Genomic DNA, 13,397 nt, shown 5'->3' with positions numbered 1-13,397 from the left:
TTTATCCATGACAATTTGCATGCCTGGTTGATTTGACTAAAAACTCACTTGTCTTGACATATCAGAGGTTTTTTCCTGACATACTGCATTTGCCAGTCATCTGAACCAACTATAATTAACAATTCCCTCCGCCCAAAAAGTTTTTTTTTTTTTTTTTAGCATAACCAGGTTCAAAGTTAAGTTAAAGAAATGTTCATAACCAAAGGTTTAGAAGAAGCTAACTAATGTTGTGAATCTATTCAAGGGCTCAACCATTGAACTCTAAAATGTGCAGTCATCATGCACCGTAACACCACCATAATATCCCTCTCTCTGTTTCTTCTAACCATGAATATGTTAAATCTGCACATTAATAGTGTTGCTAATACACTGATACCTTGCAAAACAACAAATTTGTCATCAGTTGTTCGCTGTCAATCAAAATAAAAAATAAAAAAAAGAGCAGTATATTTACATGGTAAAATAGCTAAGAAATATTGTCACGAGACTAAAAGTCTTTGCTGTTTTGCTGTTGTCCACCTGTCCCGTTAGCTGGTCCCGCCTGTCTCGGAGCATATTCATCAACTTCCACATCGTGATGACACATCAAATATCATGCAAATAGTTTATATGTGAAATTTAAACTGATTCCTGAGCTCCTATAGACATGCGCAAATGACATCCAAACATCTGTTTAAACTTCAGCATCAATGCAAACTGACAACACGCTTCTATTTCAAGATAAAAGGGCCTCTTACTTTTAAAAGTAGTGCATGGTGAGAATTAGTGCCTGCAAAAAAACTTTTTTCTGGTTTTACTGTATGAAGCACTTTGTGTTACAATCTGTATGAAAAGTTCTATGCAAACTAAATCTGGCTGCGATTTAGTGTTATCTTTAAATGGAAACAAGATACATTAGGAAAACTAACACTTTATTGATGCACAGCAGCAGAGCATCAAAAAAAAGAGAACGTTTGAATGTGTTTAAATAAACTCATGACAAGTTTCCATCATTTAACTTAACTGCACGAGAATGAAAGTTGTACATGTAACCTCTGATGTGTGTAGTTTTATTGTTTTGCCCAAAAAAAGGTTACATTTTAAAAAGTACTGTAGTTTATGTGTGCCACCAATAACGATAAGAGTATGAGTAATGTGTTTATTCCACTAAAGGAGAGACTTAATGTTCTCTGCATTTAGGTGGATAAACATATGTGCATATATCATTATTGGCATCGGACGAACTGAGTCACAAAGTATCGGCATATTGGACACAGGAAAGAAACCAATATTGCGTATCCCTAGTTGTCTGAGGATGCAGCATACAAACATTATGAATGAGTGACAGACAATTCAAAGACCAACAGTTTATTGATTGTGCACACTTTTTACTGCCAGCCAACTTCCACTGCACAGTTCTTCACTCATTTCTCTTAGTTTATTGTACATGGAAAATCTAAACCGCATATATTTAAACTGAGACAGGACATGAGACTAATCTACATCAACGAAAATCTGGACCCTTAGTGAGAAATGATGGGACAATACAAAAGGAGGGGAATGGTGAATTCAGTCAAGGTTTTCATAGCCGTATTCAGACAGGTTTAGCAGTCACATTCGCCGTTTTCATGGTCTGCAGGTATTTCTACCGAGAGAATGAACAAGGAGACTCGATTAGACCTAAATATTCTGGCTTCTTTGTGACCAAACTGTAGATACTGAAACCTGTTTTGTAATAAATCAATCACGGGAAGAACTTTTTTTTTAAAAAGAAATGGTCCAGTATTAAAATGATATGAGAGGTTGCAAGAAGAAAAAAAGTGTGTGTGTTGCCTACCTGCAGGCTCTCATAGTGTTTGAGGGTTTTGCAGTGGATTATTTCTGCCTCTTTGTTTCCGCTGAAGAACCTATTACACACCTTGCAGAAGAAACCTGTTTTTGGGACTAAGTACTCCATACCTGTGGACGCACGCACGCACGCACGCACGCACACACGCACGCACACACACACACACAGTGAACTCTGATCGTTATCAAATTATCAGACATTCTGAACAGACATGTAAAAAACAGATGAACACCGAAGTGAAAACCTGATGGCATACACAGTGAATAATCTTACCAACTGGTCTGCTGGGGTCAAACGGAGGGAGGGAGTTCTCTTTGCTTGCACTCTCCTCTTTGGTTTTTGTTTGAGCGTCAGACTTCTCGGGCTTTCCTGTAACAGACATGGAGTTCTTTAAAGTCTGAAGCAGGGACTGATGTAAAAGACATGGTCAGCAAGCTTATCCAGATCACCTGGTAATCTGGAGCTGCTTTTACACAGAGATTGCGCTATAGAGCCGCAACAAAGCTCCCCCTTTATCCCGCCCCTGCAAACAGAACCTAACAATGGCAGCATCATTCCTCTCCTGCGTGATTATACACTGCATTGTGGCATCCCACGCTTAAAGGAGGCATGACGGGCGTGATGTTTAACACAACTGTGCTCATGTTACACATCCACAGTTTTTCAACCAATTCAAGGATCCAAATAAAGATATCCTTGTAATACATCATCTCTAACCACTAAGGCAAAGGATGACACAATAACTGGTTTTACAATAACAATTCAAGACAATTGTTAATACCATTTAAAATATAAATTCATCATCATTAAAACTGTATTTGATTACAAACAATAAATACTGTTAAGAAGCATCAACAAAAGTTAGCAACAATCCCCCAGACGCAGCTGTAAAGGCGCAGCATGCATCACGGCTTTGTTTTGCTGTTCCCGTGTTTGCAGACTGTGTGTGCAGCACGTAAACCCAGTGATGCTGCGGGTCCCTTGTCCTCATCTACAGTGATACAGACACTCGAGCAAGCGTTTCAGAGACAGGCTATCTTTAAAGTGATCTTTCATGTGATCTCAGCACCTAAGCACTTAATGTATTCAGCCTTCAGCGCTTTCTTGTCTTTATCTGAAGTGATCTTGCATTTGTACTTACTGTCCTTGTTATCTGTCTCCATCGTTGCATTATGTGATGATCAGGATTCCCACGCAGTTTTATGAATGAATTTTCAAACCTTTCCAGAACTTTTCCATCATATTTTACCCTATTTCCATGACTGTAAGTAATTTCTCATCGTAGGCCTATTAACATGCACTGCTTTGAGGATAAGCAACCTGCTAGCACTTTTACCATCTTTACTCCCAAGCAAGATATTCCTGCCAGCAACTAGCTGCATATGTTCATGGACCACACTGGCACATATGGATTATCTGCAAAACATAAAGGCCACGCCTCTTTTGGGAGGATAGAAAAATGAAGATCCAATCGATGTTCGAGCAGCGCAGCACTAGATTTTTAACACAGCATATTAAGAATAATGTTAGATGAATATAATTAAAACAGCCAAAACAATGTCTATTCAAAACTTTTCCAAAAAATTTCCAGGCCTGGATAACAGTTTTTCTGATTCCATAACTTTTGCAGAAATTTGTTGACTGTGGGAGCCCTGGATAAGTTTTTTTTGTTGTTGTTTAATGATGAATGTGTTCATGAACCTGGCTGCAGCCAAGCCTGGCTACTTGATGTAAATGCACATTTAATATGGTTTTGATATTTTTATATATGGTACTGGCAATGTTATTACTTTAAAGTTCATGCAAACAAAAACTCAATTGTGCTGTTACTTGTATTTGTGGTTTTCATTATAAAACTGTAATAATACCTGTCTCCACAGCAGGAGCTGCAGTCTCTTTGTCCTTGTCAACTTGAATTTTCTCCTGTTTCTCAGTTTTTTCTGACACCGTCTCCTCCTTGTTAGCCTGACTGTGACTGACAGCACTGTCTTCTTTCTCATATTTCTCACTCTCTGAAGCCGCTGCTGCTGTTGCTGTGCAGTCTGAGGAGGATTCAGCCGGGGCAGCAGATGCTTCAGGAGCAGGCATGGGAGGAGTTTCAACCTCAGCGGTGGAGTCCACAGTGGCCGTCGGTGTGACCTCTGAAAAATAATGACAGATTTCAGGCCAATATTGATTACACAATCTCCAACAGGGTTCGTACAGACAGGTGCAAGTTATATTCAAGGACTTTCAAGTACTTTTTCAAACTGTGATTTTCATTTTAAAGGATGTAACTGTTTTCTCTACAAGGATCAGTTGCAAGACAATTGCACAAATTGGCTCCACCACCCACAGTCAGACACACGCAGCTGTTTTTTTACTGCAAAATTACTGCTCTGTTGTGAGTGCTTTGTAGACTAGTGAAACATCCTGGTGCCGCCTAAATACCGGTGTTTACCAACCCTTTGCTTTTTCGAGCTCATACGGCATTAGACAACAACTGCTAGCACGCCTTTCTTAGCGTTCTAGTTTGAAACATTTATCTAAAATGTTTCATAAAATAATGTGTCTTTCTGTTTTCCTCCATTATATTCAAGTACTTTTTCAAGGATCGAGTAAAAAAATGTATAATTTTCAAGGTATTGCAGTACGTTAATGTATGAGTGCCGAATTCAAGTACTTCAAGCACTTAAAGCACTTTGTATGAACCCTGCTTTAAGACACAATATCTAAGATGGTGTTTCCTTCACTTCATGATATGATAAAATAGGCGTTTGGATTCTACCTGTCTCAGGTGAGACTGTATCTGTCTCAGGCGTGATCTCAGTCTCAGATGCTTGTGGTTCACACGCTGGCTCATGTGTTTGGCTGTGTGAAGCGTCAGGCTGTGAGAGGGATTCTACGGAGACGATGAACGGACCGAGTATTGAATCTGATGACTCAATATCATCTGAAGTGTCGACTGTTGGCATAGTTACAGGTTCTGACTCTGATACGTGCTCATCAGATTTCACCATGGTCGCTGTGGCGTCCGACAGTGTTTCTGTGGTGTCCTCCATTGGCGTGTCCTAAAAACAGAAAACAGGAGAGGAACATTTCATTACACTGAGAAAATAAAAGTGAAACAATTTTCAACCAGCTTTGTATCAAAACAATGTGGATAATATGTGCACATGAACTGTGGTAAACTTCCATCCATTTAACCAGTGCAGAAATATCCCTAGATAGTATTTTATGTCATTTGACAGTTTCGCTAGCTCTTAGGCTGTTGCTTCAACTACAGGCTGTATTTCTGCATTTTTGTATTGTTCGCCACCCATGCTGCCTCTCTCTCTCTTTCTCAAACTTGGACCAAAATGCGATCCAACGGTAAAACTAGTAAGTGATGACTGAATATAAATCAAGATTATGCTACTGTGTTGCCTCAAATTTTGTATTTTAATGATGGGTTTAGCTGTAACAATGGATGTTTGTGAAAAGGAAGTGGCTCTGATCAAATATAAAACAACATTTGGTTCCTGCGTTGCCTATTTCTCACCTCAAGTGTTTTGAAAAAACTGTTTAAACTTACCATTTAACTGTAAAACAAAGCTGTTTGTCACCGGCCAGCTGCTATTGTTTCACACGGACTATTCCACACTACGTCACTCATCAGTGGGAGTCATTATTGGTGTGGTACCAGGGTTCCCACACATTTTCACGTATAACATTTCCAAACTTTTTTTAAGGACCTATAATATATTTTTTTATATTTGTTTTCAAACATAACATAATTTCATCTAGCTGCCATACAGGAAGAAAGGGGTGAACCCAGGGAGAAAATGAAAAAAACGTATGTGATGGTAAACCCGTTGTTGCACACTGACGCATATTAGAGCTGAGTTAAGCCGACCTGTGTCCTGTGGTATGGCATGCTGCATTCTGGTTTTTGTAGGTTTTCTATCTTGAGCAAAAGTGAATATCAGTCCCTTTCCCCGGTTTCTCTGGTCATGTAGCACCAATTTCTTAAGTATTTGCATCTTTCAGCTGAATGTCTATTAGGTCTATTTGGCCTAGTTTTATGTGAGGAAACATTTTACATCTGTGAAATACTTTTTTTAAGCTTCAGACACACAAATAACCACGTAGAGAAGAAGTCTACTGCGATGTAAAGAAACTAATATCTACCTCTGGAGTGTCCTGTTGGACAGATGAGGAAACTTGCTCCCCTTCTTCTGTGGTTTCCATGGGAACAGAGGGGGCAGGAGGGGAAGGAAGGTCGGTCACATCTCCAACTTCATCTACAGTCACAAAGTCGCCCATGTCGAACGGGAACTCATCATCCTCCTCCTCCTCCACCTGAATGCAGGACCAAAAACAAAACAAAACTTTAGTTAAAAATAAAGAGGAGAATTAACTCACCAGTTTCGACACTAAACGATGTCTTCTTACCTTTTTGGTCTCCGCTTCTGAGTTGTCGTACTGGTCATCCCTCCAGGAGCTCTGCCTGTATCCCTCCGACCTGAAAGACGACCTCGACCCAGACGAACCCTCACGGTATGCTCTCTTCCTCTCCCTCCTCTCTCTTTCCCTCCTCTCCTCCTCCCTCCTCTCCCTCTCCCTCCTGGCTCTTTCGTCTCGCTCCCTGTCCCGCCTGATCCTCTCCTCCTTCTCCCAAGCCCTCCTCTCTCTCTCCCTCTCCTTCCGCTCTCTCTCCCTCGCCTCCTTCTCTTTTCTTGCCTCCCTTTCTTTTCGGTCCCTCTCCTGCTTCTTTACCTCCTCCTCTGCGTGGTTCTTGGCTGGTTCTTTGGTCTCCTTTGCTGCCTGTTTGCCCTGCTCTGTCTCCACGTGTGTTTCCCCCTGTTCTCCATTAGCTGAGGTCGCTGTGTTGTTGGTATGGTTGGCGGTTCTTGTTCGGCACTCCACGAGCAGTGCGTTGACCATTTCTTGAGTAACCTGTTGAAATAAAAAGATGTCAAAACTCACAAATGTCAGTTTTGTAGGGACGTTTCTGACCCCCAACAGAAGCAGACTGACGTTTCCCACATCATTTACCTTAGGGAGCTCTGGCATGGCTGCGTCCCGGGAAGCTGCTTTGTCTTCAGAGCTAACTGGCTTTGTCTCCTCAGCAGCAGGGGTCTCGTCAGTTCCTGTTGTGGACACTTTATTTTCGTCTGTCGCCTCCTTGACAGTTTCAGCAGCTGATTTTTCTTGCATGTCTGTCTCCATGTCTGTTTCTGGTTTGGCGTCCGGTGCTGCCAAAGAGTCCGAAGGAGCATCAGTATGCTCATCTTTTATGATCTCTTTGTTTTCACCAACTGGCTCCTCTGTGCTCTTCATCTTCTCATCCTTCCCGTCAACGTCCTTTTCAATATTCTCCGATGAAGATTCTGAATTCTCTTTATGTGCTGTCTCTTCTTCGTCTGCAGCTGCTGCTTGGCTGCCTTTGCCACTCGCAGGTGTATCCTATGATCAGAAACAAGGAGGTTTCAACCAGTAACAAGTCAAAGTCATGCATTCAGCTGTTTGATACAAGTTAAAAGTTACAAACATTTTTGCCAGTTGTGAATAAAAATGTGTGTCTAAATGGTAGGGCTGACACTTTGTGACTGGTTGCTCGATATGTTCTCATCTGATTAAATTCTCATTGGTTGGACAATCACTCGTGTCACTTTAAAAGCGTTTCTTCTCAGCTGAAAAAGCCAGGTGCTCTTTTGAATACATCAAGCTGGGAGCGCTTGAAAGTGCTTTGGAGATGCAGCTTTCTCAGCTGAGACACTATGGTTGTCTCTGGTTGCTATGATATGGCATATCTGCTAAAGTAACAACGTCTCCCCAGGGTAGAGCGGATGCTCTGGCCCTTGCTCTAGATGCAGGGAAGGCTGAAGCACATGGGGAGAGAGGATGGACCTCTCGGTCTGTGTGGCCAGCAGTTCAGTCTCCCCCCTACTGTTGTTGTTCTGCACTTGTACATATGAGATGTGACAGTTGGACTTTGTGCTCAAAATGCTCAACATGCAGCACTCAGCACCAAAATAGGCACTCAGCGTCTCATCACACTGCTGTGGTTTGTAGCATAGTGAAAACGTGGCGCTCCCACAGCAAAGAATTCAACAGAAAAAAACACCTTGGTGGACACAATGCTGCCAGATAGAGTTCACTCAGTGCACTGTTAACCTGGAGATAACCTTTAGATCCCCCCCCACATAAACCAATCGACTGGTTGAAGAGTAGGCAGAATTTTAGTCAACCAACTTTTTTTGTTGTTGTTGTTGTAGTTGACTACAGCCCTACCACATGGATGTCCCGTAACCATTTCAAATGTAACTGACCTCAGGTGAATCAAGGTAAGCAGTGATGACTTTGGTCTGTGTGCTGATTTTGGGATCAGCTTTGCGGGAGAAGAACAGAGGGTTGTTCTGGATGATGCATGGAAACATCTGGAAGCGTTTGTAGACAGACAGGGACATAGCTGCAGTTGCCATCTCGCAAATGACCTGAGCAGGGTGAGAAAAATCATCATTCATGAGGAGGTGCAGATTGCAGATTTTGGGAAAACTGATTTTTCAACACAGGCCACAGCTGTGTTTTATGAGAAAAAGGTTCAGGAGTTAATAGATTAGCATGTTTGAAGCTGCACAGACAAATTGCTCGTACCATGTTGTTCAGCACTAGAGTCTTGATGACGGTTCCAAAGCGCCGCACCAATTTTTGGACCTCAGAGGAGGCGGATGGCGTGTTGGGAACATTACTGATCACCAACAGGGAGCTCCAGCTGACTGGAACAGGACTCTCCTGCAGGATGCAAAGGAACATTTTGTCGCTCATTAGCTAGTAAATAATTACTCGTCCATCACAAGTTTAACAATGTAACAGTTAATCAGTCAGTTCAAAGTATACAGACTATTCAAGTTCATTATGTGAATTAATGATGGTTTCACAAGCCCTTGAAACACTGAAACATTATATGATAAGCATGAAAATATTGTAAGTCAACTGTTTTTTTGTCTTCGTAAATCAGAACCTCAACAAACTTGAGACTAAGACAGAAATATTAGTTTTTACAAAGTACAGCACAGATCACTTAATACACTGTGTGTGTTCTTGCTTATCTAAATCTAAAGACCGCTACCCAAAGCTTCTTTCACACTGCTTCAGCCAAGCAGTAAATAAATAATCTGAGCAGACTGCATCACAGAGGCAAAACACAGCTGAATAATAACAGCAGTCAGCAAGTGTCAGAAAAGGAGATGTGGAGAGAAAAGCATGTGAAGACAATATTAGTCTGATGCTGATGCAAACTGTTGCAGCTTCACAGTATAACTCCTCAAATAATGCGATTCGTTAACTGTGAAGCAGCCGAGGATGTGTTGATTTGCAGTCACTGTAAAGTAGCTGACTTAAGGGTTGGCTAGTGCGATAAGAAGGTTCTAATTTTGGATTGCCAAATGCATAAACACAATTTTGAATGATCAGATACATGACCACTGTCACAGGACCACAGCTGGTAAACTGCCATTTGCCTTACGAAAAGTTTTTTAAATCTTCACTGCCTCTGTTAAATAAACCACAACAAACTGGACAGAGAACTATACTGGTAGAAATACTCACCAGTGGGTCTGCTGATCCAATCAGAAGATTGTAGAGAGCAACCTGTGTTAAGAGATTTTCTGTATTAATCTGAGTTATTGCTCAAAGTTCATAGTATAACAAAAGATAATATCAAAAGGAAGACAATATGGCAAAGAACACAACATTCAACAGATGATCAATATACTGCAGAGGAAAACTGGGCAGTGATGAGTGTCCTACCGGTGTGCTGAGGCCGATGCGCTGTTTGACATGGACAATCTTCAGCTCAGAGTCATTGATCTTCGCAGGAATGAAGGTGTGAACTTTCACGATTTCTTGCGCAATCTCCATGTCTGGCACAGACACAAGTACCTAACATACAAAGAATATTTTTTTAATATTGTATTGTATGTACATTATTTTTGCTTTTCCAGTCACAGGAAATAACAACCCCATGACAGGGTTACTCAACTAGATGTCAGGAGGCCAGGGGATAGTGAATCAACAAACAGTAATAATCAATAAATAAAGAATCAGCCCGGACATCTGTCAGGGGATTCTTCTCACCCCTTTTTCTGATAAAAAAAACCCTCTATTTTAAAATTTCTTATGCACTCTGGCACCTTCTGTACATTCAAAGTACCAGAAAACTACCAGTTTAAATCAATTTATGATTATTTTGAATTAGAAAATGGTCAGCAGGCTGGCCGACATCCTATTGGGTTGTAAATTGAGTATCACTGTAGACATTACCTTGAAAGGTTCCAGGGCATTTTTTCACTGATAATTAGTAATACCAATAATATCAATAAATTATCAAAATGTGACATGTCAATAATATAGATAATAAACTGCAAAATAAATGAAATAACATCAACACCACTCTTTCAAAAATGTTATGGGCAGATTAATTCAGTTGTCATTTTGTTTTGTACTATGGGTATTCATGATCATTTATTGTAGATTTCCTCTTGAACATCTGTTTTTGTAGCCTAAACTAACAGAGAAAACCAATTATCTTGCAATAACATACTTAGTACCTGCATTTACTAGATGTACTGCTGCTCTCCAATAGTGTTTTCTCCTCTCCAAGACACTGTAAGAGCTTCAGTATAACTGCTTGTACCGACCTTCCCGATCTGTGCCGCCAGTATGATGTCAGAGGGAGTCCCAAAGGGTTGGACCAGCTTGGTGATGTCACTCTCCATCCAGCCGCTCTCAGGTAGTCCTGTGATCAACAACATGCCCTTCTGTGGAAACAATGTTTCGGGTATAAAATACCGGAATACTGACATTTTGTCACAAGTGATGAAGCCAAATTTTGTATGAACATTTCCCCAAATTGCAAAATCAAAAGCAGAAAATGTTGAGTTTGGCTGAAAACATTTTATCATCCTTTTTACATTGTTATTTATATTTTACAGCATGTGTGCTTGTACTGTATGCATCATGTACCTCATCAGAAGTCTTCTGGTCAGCTTCACCTCCTGCGGTGGGAAGTAAGAGGAAGAGAAGATTGTTGGCCAAAGTGGAAAAAGAGCTACAATTAGTATGTTTTCAACACCACAACCAGAGGACATGACATCACAAACCTGTTTACATGTGCCTTAGCTGTTACTGTTACTGATAATGTACAGTTCTGACAGAATATTTTAAAGTTGGAACACTGAGTAGAGTACAGTATGGTACAATACAGTACAGTGCAGTACAGTACAATACAGTATTGTACTGTATTGTATAATACTGTGTTGTATGTCAGCACTGCTGACTCTCAGTAGCTATTTCTTGTTTTCATACCAGAGTCTTCCCCAGCAGCACCTTTTTCCGGTCCTGGAGCAGGTTTGCTGTAAACACAGAAATATTTATAGCTAAGTGCAACCAGAGCAGTTTTGAAATTGGTACGGTAAGCGTGCAGAAAATGGGGTTCAAAAAAGAAAATGCTTTAGATGACAGTAACTGTGACAAACCTGTTGTTAGCATCAGAAGACTGTCCTGCTTCAGGTTTCTAGAACAAATAAAGAAATTAAACATGTTCACTGCAAGGGTATAAAAATTAAAACATCAGTTTTTTTGTGTTTCAAATAACAACAACAGCCCCTTCTTGCAAATGTTTTACACATTTAGGCAAAATAAAAAGTCACTCCACTTATGTTTTTTTTTATGTATCAAAGGGTTAAGAATAAGCCATCAATAAAAATGCGTATATTTTCCACATGGTACCTTGGCCACTGAAGCAGTGATTTGTTGGTCTTTGATGGAGAGATCTGTGGAGTTAGCCAGAGCCTGGGCGTCATCAGCACTCATCATACATACAGATGCCTGCAACAGGGAAGGGTGACAAAGTTATAATTTGGGACATCAGTACATCACCTTTAAGTGATGAATGAATGAACAAAAAACATTTGTATTGTCGCAGGTCTTTAGGCTTTAAATGGGCAAATGATTAATTTATGCTTTATTTAAGTTACTGTTTGAAGATTTTTTTTTTTCCAATAGAAGTGAAATTTATTGGAAACGGTTATTATGTTCCACTTAAATAGTACCTTTTGTCCTTCACCCTTCTCGCTCTCTTCTTCGGAGCATGGCATGAGGATCACGTTGTTGATCTTGCCAAAGGAACCCACCAAGTCAGTAACTTCCTGCTCTGTAGCATCCTTTGGGATGCCTGTCAGAAAAACCAGACGATCTGCAACAGACCAGTCCTGGGAGGCTGGAGTCACCACTTTCTTCTTCTTCTTGGCTGGTGGAGGTTTGGCAGACTACAAACCAACAGCACAAATTACAGGTCAGTTTTAGGAGGAATCCAGTTTGAGTCAGCCAGAACTAAATGAATGCAAGATTTTACTACTCTGACTATGTACTAAACTGTAATTTTTTATTCATTAAAACAATGGACTGTGGAGCCACTGGCACTGCAGTTTGTTTGTGAGTGTTTATAGATTGTTGTCTTTTTTAATTACTTGCATAATGTAGTGTTGTGTAGTTCCTGTTTTTTTTTATCTCATAGTTATATTACCTCTTGTACATAGACTATCGTCTGTTTTTATGTAGTAAGCTATGGACATTTTCCTAAATTCTTAATGAGGTTATTTTTCTTTTTATTAATGGCTTTAGAAAATACTGAAGAGACCTAAGAAAAGTCCTGCTAACTTTCTGAAGTGTAATAATTGTGTAGTGTAATAATTCAGTATCAACTTGTCACAAACATACATACTTCAGTGAACCTAAGATGTGTAAATGCTAGTGTCTACTGTATTCATTAAAAAAAAAAAAAAAAAACAGCAGGTAAAAGGAACAATCATGAAGATGTCAAATTGTCACTGGCTGTAATCAGAGCAGATAACTCAACAATATTCATAGTCCAATGATTGATTTTTCTGATATGAGTCAGTCAATATTCTGCCTTCATCAATGAATCTGAATCAGTTACTTAACTGTCCTTAAGCCACTATATGAACATGGTTGCTTAAAGACACACAAGCCAGTGTCTTTGTTGTTGTGAAATTCAACCTTAGTGAAAGACACGCACTGTGTCACTTGCCATCTTAGTGGTCTTGGTTCCAGGTTTCATCCCGCTCTTGACAGTTTTGCTGGAGGACTGTAACGGTCCATGTTTGAAGCTATGACCCGTCTTATAGGAGGATGGATGACGGCTGGTCTCAGGGGAGAACCTGGATGAATCATCATGTGGGCGCTTCAAACCACTGTGAGAGGGACCCCCTGCAGACACGCCCCGAATCAGAGAAAGCAGGAAGATAAAAATATTGATTTGTTTGTCATCAGTTTGTCACTTTACAATTATATGAAAGAGAGAAAACCAATTAAATCCTTGCATTTTTAAAGGTAAAGCCAGCAATTTTTGAAAAACACTTCAAGAATATGCTAGTACTTTGGGGTTTTTGCAAACATCAAATTTTAGAAAGAAAATGTGTTCACTGGAGGCATACATGCAAAAATTAAAAACAGCAGGTTTTGTGTTTCAAATACTCTCTGACTCAAACTTCAAGTTTAAAGGGACCGTTCATTCCAAATCAAA

General features: G+C 40.2%; 1 protein-coding gene across 2 annotated transcripts in view; it reads right to left on the bottom strand.

Annotated features, from left to right (window-relative positions):
- Positions 1 to 1,331: 1,331 nt before the first annotated feature.
- The window catches only part of LOC121941807 (uncharacterized), a 33,450-nt gene continuing 21,384 nt past the window's right edge, over positions 1,332 to 13,397 (bottom strand). Inside the window, exons 6-24 of one of the 2 annotated variants that reach the window (XM_042484683.2) lie at positions 12,891 to 13,081; positions 11,905 to 12,120; positions 11,582 to 11,680; positions 11,329 to 11,366; positions 11,159 to 11,205; positions 10,817 to 10,848; positions 10,492 to 10,611; positions 9,602 to 9,733; positions 9,401 to 9,442; positions 8,447 to 8,584; positions 8,122 to 8,286; positions 6,845 to 7,255; positions 6,242 to 6,745; positions 5,978 to 6,148; positions 4,596 to 4,878; positions 3,697 to 3,969; positions 2,102 to 2,197; positions 1,817 to 1,938; positions 1,332 to 1,624 (exon numbers count right to left, since the gene is read on the bottom strand). In XM_042484683.2, the coding sequence (XP_042340617.2) occupies positions 1,574 to 1,624; positions 1,817 to 1,938; positions 2,102 to 2,197; positions 3,697 to 3,969; positions 4,596 to 4,878; positions 5,978 to 6,148; positions 6,242 to 6,745; positions 6,845 to 7,255; positions 8,122 to 8,286; positions 8,447 to 8,584; positions 9,401 to 9,442; positions 9,602 to 9,733; positions 10,492 to 10,611; positions 10,817 to 10,848; positions 11,159 to 11,205; positions 11,329 to 11,366; positions 11,582 to 11,680; positions 11,905 to 12,120; positions 12,891 to 13,081 (3,131 nt within the window). In that variant the 3' untranslated portion in view covers positions 1,332 to 1,573. The remainder of the gene's footprint in view (positions 1,625 to 1,816; positions 1,939 to 2,101; positions 2,198 to 3,696; positions 3,970 to 4,595; positions 4,879 to 5,977; positions 6,149 to 6,241; positions 6,746 to 6,844; positions 7,256 to 8,121; positions 8,287 to 8,446; positions 8,585 to 9,400; positions 9,443 to 9,601; positions 9,734 to 10,491; positions 10,612 to 10,816; positions 10,849 to 11,158; positions 11,206 to 11,328; positions 11,367 to 11,581; positions 11,681 to 11,904; positions 12,121 to 12,890; positions 13,082 to 13,397) is intronic. The other variant, XM_088073316.1, reaches the window with a different exon arrangement.

This window comes from Plectropomus leopardus, chromosome 3 (assembly GCF_026936395.1).
Source record: "Plectropomus leopardus strain MGB_pleo_1.0 chromosome 3, ASM2693639v1, whole genome shotgun sequence".
Classification (NCBI taxonomy): Eukaryota; Metazoa; Chordata; class Actinopteri; order Perciformes; family Serranidae; genus Plectropomus; species Plectropomus leopardus.
The sequence above is the reverse complement of the archived record's forward strand: the minus strand, read 5'-3'. Positions and strand labels throughout refer to the sequence as shown.